The following is a 12,850-nucleotide window of genomic DNA, read 5'->3' as shown; positions in this document are numbered from 1 at the left end:
TTTAGGTATTTGTGAGGGAATTTGGGGGTTTTGTGAGGGAATTTGGGGGTTGTTGTGATGGAATTTGGGGTTTTTTGTGAGGGAATCTGGAGTTTTTTGTGAGGGATTTTGGGGGTTTTTGTGAGGGAATTTGGGTTTTTTGGGGGAGGGAATTCTGGGGTTTTTGTGAGGAAATTTGGGGTTTTGGGAGGTAATTTGTTGGTTTTTGGGAGGGAATTTGGGGGTTTTTGGGAGGGAATTTGTGGGTTTTTGAAGGGAATTTTGGGTGTTTTTGTGAGGAATGTTGAGGTTTTTGTGAGGGAATTTGGGGGTTTTTGGGAGGGACTTGGGAGGTTTTGTGTGTTTTTTTTTAAGGACAGGTGTGAGGTTGCGAGGACTGTGTACCTGTTCCTGGCTACCTGGGATTAATTGGGTATTTTTGGACAGGGGCGAGGTTACGAGGATTGTGCCCCTGCTACCTGTCATACACACACACACACACACACACACACACACACACACACACACAGAACATATGCTACGACTAAAGGTAGATATTATGCAATGTCCCATGAGTTGTGAACTTATCACCTCGACTCTCTCGTAAACCAGCTTCAGTTTCGCGACAGAAAGGTGAAACTAACACAAGTATAAATAAATAAACTAATTAACAAACATGAATCGTAATAAATGATTAACAGGAAAACGATAGAATTATTCCCGAGTGACTAACGCCATTTTCAAGAAAGTTTCCGTGACGAAGTCGTTTCCCATCTTTCTCAGTAATGACCAATTGATCATTACCACCCATTTACATGAGTAATGACTCGCGAGTAACGACGAGTAATGACTCACTGGGCCAAAGAAATGGCCGCAGGGCCATTACTATGAATTGCTTAAGCCTTCAGCACGGGACGTTGCTGGGTTATGCATAAATATGTGAGGTGAGGTTGGACGAAGGAGATGAAGAATATTATTAATTTGATGTATATTTGGAGGCTGGATTTTAAGATCAGAAGTGACCTGCTAATAGGTCAAGAAAGGTCAGAAGTAATTAGCTAAAGGTTATTATTACATGCTCTATGCAACATGTTGAACATAGTCCTTGTATACTGTATATGTATGTGGTATGCAGGATGTGGTAGTGATGAGTATAAGCATTTAAAATTGATTTTTTAACCATAACCTGGTCTTGAGTCCAGGTTTGCATAGTTCATTTGTGGCCTGTGTGTTTCTTATTTATGTTAATGCTTCTAGTTTACTTAATTTAAAATTAGTTTCCTTGCTTCTTGAATGTTCATTGATTTGTTCATTCTTAATATTGCAGTATTATGATTTATATATATATATATATATATATATATATATATATATATATATATATATATATATATATATATATATATATATATATATATAAATGAATAGAACAGTGAAAAATACAACAGGCAAGCTAATGAATTTTAAATAAAATAATTATAGAACATTAACATGAATAATAAAAACCACACAAGCCATTAATGATGCATGGTAGACTTGGACTTTGGACTAGGTAGAATTATGTTTGTGTGCATATATATTTTTGTGTTCATTTTCCACAACCCAAACTTCACAACTCATTCCAGACCGTAACATCCTCCACAACCTGACCTACAACCAGTTCTACGACAACGTAGGGGGCGCCGTGTTCGCCGCTACCGCCGGGGAGGTCAACCCCTGGGTGTGTTTCTCCTTCAGCAGGATTGAGAACAACGGTAGGCAGCTGTACGCCAACTTCACCACCACAAGGGCGGCTCTCCACCTCGACCTTCAGAATATGCAGGATGTCTATTTCAAGGTCGGTTTTGAATTTGCAAGTTTTTTTTTTTTTTTTGTAAGATTGTTTTGTTTTTTGGTGTCTTAAGTTTGTATATTTGAATAATTTTTTGTTTATATTCAGTTGTCATAGTTTTGTCTTTAAGTTTCTTAGGTTGCTAGGATAGTCTCTCTCTCTCTCTCTCTCTCTCTCTCTCTCTCTCTCTCTCTCTCTCTCTCTCTCTTCCACATGAACTTAATTAACAAACTCCCGTTAGTCTTAGGTTCCTAAGATAGCCTCTCTCTCTCTCTCTCTCTCTCTCTCTCTCTCTCTCTCTCTCTCTCTCTCTCTCTCTCTCTCTCAAACCAGAAGCCTTCCACAACTTCTTCGTCCCCTCCATATTAATGTTGTTGTTCTTCTTTCCCCCAAAAACAGAACAACCTGGTCCGCAACAACACAGGGGGCCTGTACATCCTGGCCGGCTCCATTGGAGCCGCGACGAAGCTCCAAGCCAACGTGACGAACAACCTCTTCGAGGGGACGCTCCACTGGCCCGCCCTCCATATCGAATCCAGGGAGAACTCGGCCTACCAGCACGCCCTCATCGCCTACAACGACTTCAGCTGGTCCTTCTCCCCCTACCATGACGTCATCACGCTCGGGCAGGTGGGATTTTTGGGGAGTAGGGGAGGATGGGGTTGGAAGGGGGTATGGCTCTTTTTAGGTATAGGTGATATTTTCGTGTTTTGAATGTAAGAATAATTATAATAATAATAGAATTTAATTTAGTTGAGAGAGAGAGAGAGAGAGAGAGAGAGAGAGAGAGAGAGAGAGAATCACGTCAGTATAATAAGTATGAAGAGAGAGAGAGAGAGAGAGAGATAATTTTGTCAGTTAAAGCATCTTTCACATAATATTCATTAGCAACGTATAGAGAGAGAGAGAGAGAGAGAGAGAGAGAGAGAGAGAGAGAGTATTAATTTATAATGACTGGTGTATTGTGATGCCAGATTCAAGACTAAACGAGAGAGAGAGAGAGAGAGAGAGAGAGAGAGAGAGAGAGAGAGAGACGAAATCACTCTAACCTAACATACATCCCCTTAAAAAAGCAATAAATCGCATTTACCCCAAAAATGGGGCCAAAGTATAGGCCCTCTCCCCCCTCCCCCTCCTACACTAATTCTTTTTAAAGCGCCTCCCGATCCTATAACGCACCCGTTCTTGCAGGTCGTGTCGGTGTTCACCCACAACTACGCCCATAGCAACATCGGCAGACACATCTAGATATTTACGGCTTCCAGAAAGTGCGTCTGCCAGTGTACCAGACGACCTCTCACAACAGCTTGGCCAAGTACGTGGCTTATGTATACATTGTTGTTGTTCTTGTTGTTGTTCTTCGTTGTTGTCGTTCTTGTTGTTTCTTTTTGTTGTTCTTCGTTGTTGTTGTTCTTGTTTCTTTTTGTTGTTCTTCGTTGTTGTTGTTCTTCGTTGTTGTTGTTCTTGTTGTTTATTTTTGTTGTTCTTCGTTGTTGTCGTTCTTGTTGTTTCTTTTTTGTTGTTGTTCTTGTTCTTGTTTCTTTTGTTGTTCTTCGTTGTTTGTCGTTCTTGTTGTTTTCTTTTGTTGTTCTTGTTTGTTTCTTTTTGTTGTTGTTTGTTTTGTTCTTTTGTTGTTTTCTTTTTTTGTTGTTCTTTGTTGTTGTTGTTCTTGTTGTTTCTTTTGTTGTTCTTTTTGTTGTTGTTCTTGTTGTTTCTTTTTGTTGTTCTTCGTTGTTGTCGTTCTTGCTGTTTCTTTTTGTTTCTTTTTTTGTTGTTCTTGTTGTTTCTTTTGTTGTTCTTCGTTGTTGTTGTTGTTGTTGTTTCTTCTTTGTTTTCTTTTTGTTGTTCTTCGTTATTTCTTTTGTTGTTCTTCGTTGTTTTTCTTTTGTTGTTCTTCTTTTGCTTTGTTGTTCTTGTTGTTCTTCGTTGTTGTTCTTCGTTGTTGTTGTTCTTGTTGTTTCTTTTTGTTGTTCTTCGTTGTTGTTGTTCTTGTTGTTTCTTTTTGTTGTTCTTCGTTGTTGTCGTTCTTGTTGTTTCTTTTTGTTGTTCTTCGTTGTTGTTGTTCTTGTTGTTTCTTTTTGTTGTTCTTCGTGTTGCCGTTCTTCTTCTGCTTCTTGTTCTTTCCGTGGATTGTGTCTCTCTTGGGAGGGACGATATGCCTTGTTTTTGGTGGTGTTGTTTTTGTTGTTCTTCCTTCTGGTTCTTGTTTTTCTTCTTGTTTTCTTCTTGTTGTTGTGCTTGTTCTCATTGTCCTTGTTCTTCGTCTGCTTCTTCCTCTTGTTCTTCTTTTCTTCTTCTTGCTCCTCTTGTTGTGGTTGTTCTTTTCCTGTTCCTCATGTTCTTGTTCTTCTTTTTCTTCTTCTTGTTCTGCTTCTTCTTGATCTCTCTCTCTCTCTCTCTCTCTCTCTCTCTCTCTCTCTCTCCCCTTCGTGAGTTCTCTGGGAATGGCGGTATTTTTATTCTAATTTTACATAAGTATAAATATTTTATTTTTTTACGAGAAACAAATGTCTTTTTCTTTGACCAGTTTTAAGCACAACAGAGTTTTTTCATATTTTAGTATTTTTCTTAATAATATTGACAATATTTAGTGATTCTATATAAAGTATTTTCCAATTTATTAAGAACTTTACAATGTAAATAGATGCTTCCAGTTAAATGTATAGGGGGGAGGATGGGGTTTGGATGGTTAAAGGACTCTGTGTTGGGGGGGAAGGGATATGGGCTTTAAGACTTTCCAACCCTAAACACTAAGAAAAAATAAAGCCTACACCATATAAAGTTATATAAAGTTCATATACAATAAAATCAGGTATCCATATCTTTATCTAAACCTCCAAAGTTCTCCAACGACTCCGTTCGGTGACATTTATCCTGAAATAGTAGTTTTATGCGACGCGTGTAGCGTTGTTGAACGCAGCCCAGAAACCGCTTACGAGAAGAGCAATGGGTAATTTTGACTTGGCAACATTGAGTGGTGAGGTTAAAAATCCTTGGGATTTTATGGTCTTGTGATTTTAACCTTAAAAATGTGTAAAAGTCCTTGGGAATTTATGCTCTTGTGGGTTTTACGAGAAGGGGGTGCTTTTACCTCTGAAGATGTGGAGATTGTGGGTGAGGAAAATAAGTTATTTCTTAGGAATTGGAAGTTGTAAGAGATGGCGAGATATCACACCGGATAGAAGAAAGTGTAAGCATATATATATATATATTACATGTTAAGAAGGAAAATTATGAGGTCAAGCACAAATTTAAGTCAAGTAAAGTATGTATATATTATGTGGAAAAAGGATAGCTCAATGAAAAATTAAGACAGGTCAATAATTATCCTCAGGTTAAACTAAAGATAACATTAAAAATTATAACAGAATCATTAACATGAACAAAAACTTACTGTGTATATAAAATACCCCACTCTTTCTGTACTACCTCACTCCAGCTACCAACTTACCATCACACCCTTTTTTTTTTTACTTCCAACAGAAATATCGCCGTTGACCCAACATACCAAGGAACCATCATTGCTGGAAGCGCCGGCCAACAGTTCGTTGACAACGTCTTCTACAACTGGGACAACGCCTATGAGATGGTGGCAGTCAACGAATCTGTGTAAGTCTTTCTTTTGGAGTTTTTAAGCCTTCTTCTTCCTTATTAGTATAGGAGTTGTCAGTTGTATTGCTTAGTTATTTTAAAGTCTTTCTTTTTGATGTTGATTTTTTGGGGTAATTGTTTAAATATTTGCTGAGGGATGGGCATTTGTTAAGTATCTAGGTGGTAGGGATTTGGAAATTTGAATGTTGTTAAAGTTTAAAGTAGTTAAGTTTGTGAAATGACACTTAATATATTTATTAAGTTGGGGAAAATCTCATCCTTTTATCTTCAGTGTATAATATTAACTTTGTGTTGTAGTTTAAGAAAACAGAATTCTTTATTAATAAGTCTTTTCCCTAAATTATAGGAATGTAAGTAGTAATCTAGTTCTATATTGTGTAGCCTTCCATGACACTGATAATTTAGAAAATAAAAATCTTGTAAGAGTTTTCAAATCTACTTTTAGAAATCCAGATCATAATCCATTTTCCCAGATGTCTTAGCTAGTTCTTGAGAGAAATCTAATCGATGGCACAATATTTGACATCTATAGTTGTGTCACATCCTGTACTAACTCAACAACAACTTTTCTAGATTGCATCATCCACATCAACTATTCAGTTCTGGCATATCATTTGACCATTTACTGACTTGCCCTAGAATGTTAGAATGAAGTAGATTGCATTATGAAACCCCCCGAGAATATGCATAATTTGATTTCTAATTCCCAAAAATCTCTGCACCTCGCACACGTGGGGCCTTTGACTGTCTACTACCACTACCTCTCTCTACATTAGTTCAGGACTTCGTAGGTAAGGAGAACGAGTCACCGAGGGTTAGAAAGAGGGTCCTTTTGCCTTCCGGTACCCCCTTTATTGCATGTTCCACAACTGAGAGGAAATCATTTCTGTTTATATTTACCTTATATCTACGTTTTGCTGTATTGGTTGAGTAGTTAAACCCCTTGCCCTCCGCTTCTTAAAGTTGCGAATAGCTAGCTTCCGTAAAACGACATAGACGTTCTGGATTAACCTAAAGCTTTACGGAGTTGTGGATCCGCAGATATCTGAATTAACCTAAAGCTTCAATGAGTTCTGGATCCGCAGATACCTTAATTAACCTATAGCTTCAATGAGTTGTGGATCCGCAGGTATCTGAATTAACCTTAAAGCTTCACGGATTTGTCGATCCATAGACTTTTGAATTAACCCGAAGTATTGTGGATTTGTGGACCCGTAGATTTTGGATTTAACCTAAAGCTCTTTGAATTATTGGATCAGTGGAATTTTAAATTAACCTAAAGCTTTATGAATTTGTGTACCCGTAGAGTTTTGAATTAACCTGAAGCTGTATGGATTTGTGGATCCATAGACTTTTGGCTGAACCTAAATTTATGAATTTATGGAGCTGTAGACTTGACTGAACTTAAAGTTTTGTGAGTGGATGGGTCCACTGACTTTTGACTGAACTTAAAGCTTTGTGAGTGGATGGATCCATTGACTTTTGACTGAACTTAAAGCTTTGTGAGTGGATGGATCCATTGACTTTTGACTGAACTTAAAGCTTTGTGAGTGGATGGATCCATTGACTTTTGACTGAACTTAAAGCTTTGTGAGTGGATGGGTCCATTGACTTTTGACTGAACTTAAAGGTTTGTGAGTGGATGGGTCCATTGACTTTTGACTGAGTTTAAAGCTTTGTGAGTGGAAGGATCCATTGACTTTTGACTGCACTTAAAGCTTCATGTCTTTATGAATCCGTTTTTGGCTTAGCTTCTCCTTTGGAAGTAGAGAGACATTGTAGGTCATCTCCTGACATACTGCTGACCATTTGGAGTTTGTTTACTATGACATAGAATGCAGATTAGATCCTTGAAGGGAATTATGGTATCAATGAAACCTCATAAGAACTGAAATGTTATTAGTTTCTTGATCAATTTGATCAACAGTTGTTTATTTTTGGTGTTATTTCCAATCTTATAGGGTGATTTGATATCAAAATATATACTCTGGAAATGTGGACCTAGGGTGAAGGTACTTTTGAGGAGTGTAGACCTAAGCTAAAAATGAGCCAGAAAGATATAGGCTTTGGGTAAAGTTATGCTTGCAATATTTAGACCACACATGAGTCTACGACCGCAATATTTAGACCTTGGGTGAATCTGTGGCGGCAATATTTAGGGCTTGCGTGAGTTACGACAGCAGTACTTAGACCTCGGGTGAATCTGTGATGGCAGTATTTAGACCTTGGGTGGTTCTGTGACTGCAACATCCATGATGGCAGTATTTAGAGCTTGCGTGATTCTACGACTGTCATTTTAGCCCTAGGATGAATCTGTGACGGCTATATGTAGACCTAGGTTGGGTCTGTGACTGTAATATCTGTGATGGCAATATTTAGAGTTGGCATAAGCCTGTGAATGTAATGTTTAGATCTTAGGTGAGTCTAAGATAGCAATATTTAGAACTCGGGTGAACACCCACCCGGGAAAGGAAACCTCACTTACAAATGCCAAATAAGATTTTGTCTATAAATTTAATGGAGATAAAGTCAGGAATATAACTTATTCCTGACTGGACTCTAGAGACCTCTTGACAGCCCGTGAGGCTTGATACTGTAATTTCCCTTCAAGAATTTTCGATTAGATTATTTGTGATGGTATTTAGATAAAATACTGTACTTTGTAGGTGTCAGATATATTCAAGTTTTGCTTGACAGCATAGTGTAAGTAGGTGTGCTCTCATTTGAATTGAGTAACTGGATCTACTGCCTCACAAGACTGACTGACAGACAATCATCATACCCTTAATCTTTTCTTTTCTGTCTCCTGTAAGTGAACCTTGACATTTCCTAGAAGTAACCCTTTCTACCCTTTTCACTTCCTCCAAGTGAGCATTTCTATTGCCTGTAAGTACAAGTAACCCTTTCTACCTCATTCAAGTAAACCTTGTTATTTTGTACAAGTAACCCTTTCTACTTCCTATGGACAAACTTTTCTACTGCCTCTAAGTAAACCTTTCTGTATCCTTGCTATTTCCTACAAGTAACCCTTTCTACTTCCTCTAAGTAAACCTTTCTCTTCTGCTTCCCTCAGGGAAGCCTATCTATTTCCATTAAGTGAACCTTGCTCTTTTCATACATGTAACCCACTTCCTCTAAATAAACCTTGCTCTAGTAGCCCTTTCCATTTTCTCCAGGTAGACCTTTCTGTTTCCTCTAAGTAAACCTTTCCACTTCAAAGTAAACCTCTCTGTTTCCTCTTAAATAAACCTTTCCACTTAAAGTAAACCTTTCAGTTTCCTCTAATCAAAACTTTCTGTTTCCTCCTAATAAACCAGCCCTCTGTTTCTTCCAAGTAATCTTTTCTATTTCCTCTGAGTAAACCTTTCTACGTCCTCCAAGTAAACCCTTTCTATTTTCTCTTTGTAAACCTTTCTATTTCCTCTGAGTAAACCCTTTCTGTTTCCTCTGAGTAAACATTTCCATTTCCTCTTTGTAAACCCTTTCTATTTCTTCTTTGTAAACCTTTCTATTTCCCCTTTGTAAACCCTTTCTGTTTCCTCTTTGTAAACCTTTCTATTTCCTCTGAGTAAACCCTTTCTGTTTCCTCTTTGTAAACCTTTCTATTTCCTCTGAGTAAACCCTTTCTGTTTCCTCTTTGTAAACCTTTCTATTTCCTCTGAGTAAACCCTTTCTATTTCCTCTTTGTAAACCTTTCTATTTCCTCTTTGTAAACCTTTCTATTTCCTCTTTGTAAACCTTTCTATTTCCTCTGAGTATACCCTTTCTGTTTTCTCTTTCAAAACCTATTTCAAAACCTTTCTATTTCCTCTGGGTAAACCCTTTCTATTTTCTCTTTGTAAACCTTTCTATTTCCCCTTTGTAAACCCTTTCTATTTTCTCTTTGCAAACCTTTCTATTTCCTCTGACAAAGGTCGAATCACCCCCATAGACACAAGGAAAGCCGTCCCCTCCCCTCAGCATGCAGGAAGGGGGAAAGAAACTCTGCTATGTCTTAGAAAAAAAGTATCTCCCTTTACCCTTTAGCATATTTTGAGAAAAGCATGAGTAATTGAGAGAGTACGTTTTAGCACCATCACTTGCATGCTTGCTTGTGGATTTGCAGACGCTGCAACATTTCCTCGGAATGCCTGGAAAAGGATATCTACCACCTTTGGGATAAGGAGAGGTAAGTGGCACTGCTACAGTACTCTTCACTTGGCACTGGTTGGTGTTCGTAGATGCATGACGTATAACATATACATACGTTCTCTTTTAGTATACAGCAACACCTCAACTGAACGGACCTCAACTGCTCTGCCTTGTAATGAAAGACTGCAGTATCTTCAAAAATACAAAACTGAGAAAAAATGGTAGATGCTCCAGTTTTCCCTTGCCTTACTACTGATTTTGTAGATACTGCAAATTGGACCCCCCTAAATAAAGTATTGAAGAATCATTCTTAAACTGCAGTAACTTGTGTATTAGTGTTTAACGAGCCCAATTGGTGGCATATCTCAATTTCGAAAATTTTGCAGATACTGCTGTTTTTTCGTGTGTTTGCCATTTTGGGTGTGATACCGAATGTTAAGTGTAAAGTGCATATTAGTTTAGGAACTATGTGGAAGTGCTGTTAGCTGTGAGATATCTACAAAATATTCAAGGCCAAGCTATATAATAAAGGGTCTTTGTTACTAAACGAACCATGTTACTTATCAGGAAGGTCAGACCCCCAAAGTGTGTGTTGAGTTGAGCTGTTACTGTATATATTTTTGTGAGTTAAAGAAATGAATTAATCTGTTAAAATGTTTGCCTATTTACTTAAGTTAACTCATGACATGTTTGAAAATTCTAATATGCTGCTTTGTACAATGATTTTCAAAGCCTAATATAATTTTAGGCTGTAAGTGGAATATATGTTAATTTGGGGTAAATGTAAATTGTAAAAAGTACTTAGGTTAGTGGGTATTTATAATCGAAGTTTTATCGTTCAGATTTAGAATATATGGCTGCAGGGCGAAAATAATTACTGTATGTTCCAAGCTTATTTCTATCAGCATAACACACAAAAGTGTTAAAACCTCATCTAGAAAAATATCCTTCATAAATTTCAGATTCTGGTTCAAATCTTATAGGAAATAGCACGAGATATAAAAAAGAAATTCCTTTAAAAATAAAAAAAATATATATGAACGTAACTGGTTTGAAAATATGTCTGTGGTCAATTATGTCTGGTTACAAAATCAAAGGTATTTTAGCAAGCAAATCTGATTGCATTTTTATGAATTCTGCAGCAGAAGTGCATGAAGTTCTGCATGGCACCACCACTTAGATAGCTGTTTTGAATGAGGTCATTTGGAACAGGAATGAGAAACTGGAATGAGCTGTGACCAGCTTTCTGCAAGAAGAATGTGAAACTGGAATGGGCTTTGGCCAGTTTTCTGGAACAGGAATGAGAAGCTAGAATGAGTTGTGACCAGTTGTCTGGAACAGGAATGAAAGATTAGAATGAGCTGTGACCAGTTGTCTGGAACAGGAATGAAAGATTAGAATGAGCTGTGACCAGTTGTCTGGAACAGGAATGAAAGATTGGAATGAGCTGTGGCCAGTTGTCTGGAACAGGAACGAAAGATTAGAATGAGCTGTGACCAGTTGTCTGGAACAGGAATGAAAGATTAGAATGAGCTGTGACCAGTTGTCTGGAACAGGAATGAAAGATTAGAATGAGTTGTGACCAGTTGTCTGGAACAGGAATGAAAGATTAGAATGAGCTGTGGTCAGTTTCCTGGAATGAGAAACTGGAATTGATTATGACCATTTGTTCTGAACTGGAACTAGAAGCTAGAATGAGCTGTGGTCAATCTTCTGGAACAGTAAACAATGACTTATTTTCCTCACTAGGAATATACCTCATTACTGTTAATGATTCTTATCACTAGTGATGTTTAATATTCCGTGTAATGTGTTCCTACATGAATGTGCTGCATTGCTGATAATTTGAAACCTTGCTCTTGTGCCTGTTTTGTACCTCTTTGTGATTCGATTTTGTCTCAAACGAAAACAAAATTACATAAAGAAATGGACATCAATAAAATATTCTGATAGAAGTTTTAGGCAAAAGTGAGCTTGTGACGTCATATGGTGGAAATTTTTAAGAAATGAAAAAATAATATTTCTGCGGAATAATTTTCCAAGCCTGTCTGCCATTGTAACAGAATTAATACTTAATGTTCTCGTTATGTTTGTGTTAATTATTATAATTACTGATGTAATTTTCGTTGTGTTATTGGCCTCTCTAAAACTGATTTATTCCCAGAATGCGTGTTTTGTGCATTTTTATAATTATTGACGCAATTAACTTCCCTAAAAATGGTTGAATTCCCATAACATAGAATTTCATTGCTATAGCCAGCTCACTGAAGCTTGACCAACTAACTGCGAATGAAGCTAATAATATTATTAGCATTTGTAAACCAGCTAATTTTTTGGGGGGTCATTCAAACTTCTCTGGAGCTTGACCAACTAATTACCGAGCGAAATTTTAAAAATATCAGCTTCCTGTAATTGGCTTTTTATATTCAGCTCTTGTAATTGCTAAAATAAAAAGTTTTATTAAAATTCGCAGTGGACATTATCACGCTCATAGGAACGTCGGTTCCGCTAATGACATTACGAAGTTCGAGTGAGTTAAGCAGATGGCCCGTGCCGAAATTCTTTGCCCCCAATCGGCCGGAAGACTAATTGCGAGTGCACAGGGGATGAGGGGTGGGGGGAGAGGGACGGGAGGGGAGGGGGCTAATATGAAAGTGACTTCCGGGCTGTCAAATTGGCGTGTGCAATATTTTAATGAACAAAGTTGATGATTATTGTTATTGTTATTGAATAAAACAGGAATCCGTATGTTAGAAAGTAAACGCCTCATGATTCAGCATGAATGAATAAATGAATAAATATAAAGATAAATAAATACAGAAGTGAAAAAATTGAATTTTGAATACCCAGGTAAAACACGATAGTAGTTAATAAAAAAAAATAAATCATGATAGAAACACGGGTAATAGGATTTAAACTCACAATCTCTAATCACCATTCTCTCTCTCTCTCTCTCTCTCTCTCTCTCTCTCTCTCTCTCTCTCTCTCTCTCTCTCTCTCTCTCTTGAATAACCAGGTACAACACAGCAGTAGTTAATGAAAATTCAATTTTGGCAGAATTACAGGTAACCAATGGAACTGAAAGGCACAATCTCTAATTACCCTCTCTCTCTCTCTCTCTCTCTCTCTCTCTCTCTCTCTCTCTCTCTCTCTCTCTCTCTCTGCTGTATAGCTTAGCTGAATGCACACCAAAACTCCCATGTATGTATATTCATTCATACCAGGACTGAGATAAACTGGCAAAGTAATAAGCATGAGAGAGAGAGAGAGAGAGAGAGAGAGAGACTTTTCTTAGCT

General features: G+C 37.5%; 1 protein-coding gene across 1 annotated transcript in view; it reads left to right on the top strand.

Moving 5' to 3' along the window:
• The window catches only part of bark (protein bark beetle), a 140,751-nt gene that overhangs the window by 109,180 nt on the left and 18,721 nt on the right, over positions 1-12,850 (top strand). The window contains 6 exon segments of the mRNA XM_067106238.1: positions 1,605-1,816; positions 2,210-2,440; positions 3,002-3,050; positions 3,053-3,125; positions 5,294-5,419; positions 9,528-9,590. Coding sequence (XP_066962339.1) covers positions 1,605-1,816; positions 2,210-2,440; positions 3,002-3,050; positions 3,053-3,125; positions 5,294-5,419; positions 9,528-9,590 — 754 coding nt within the window.

The sequence above is a fragment of the Macrobrachium rosenbergii genome, chromosome 7 (assembly GCF_040412425.1).
Source record: "Macrobrachium rosenbergii isolate ZJJX-2024 chromosome 7, ASM4041242v1, whole genome shotgun sequence".
Taxonomy (NCBI): Eukaryota; Metazoa; Arthropoda; class Malacostraca; order Decapoda; family Palaemonidae; genus Macrobrachium; species Macrobrachium rosenbergii.
This window is presented reverse-complemented; position numbering and strand designations above follow the sequence as displayed.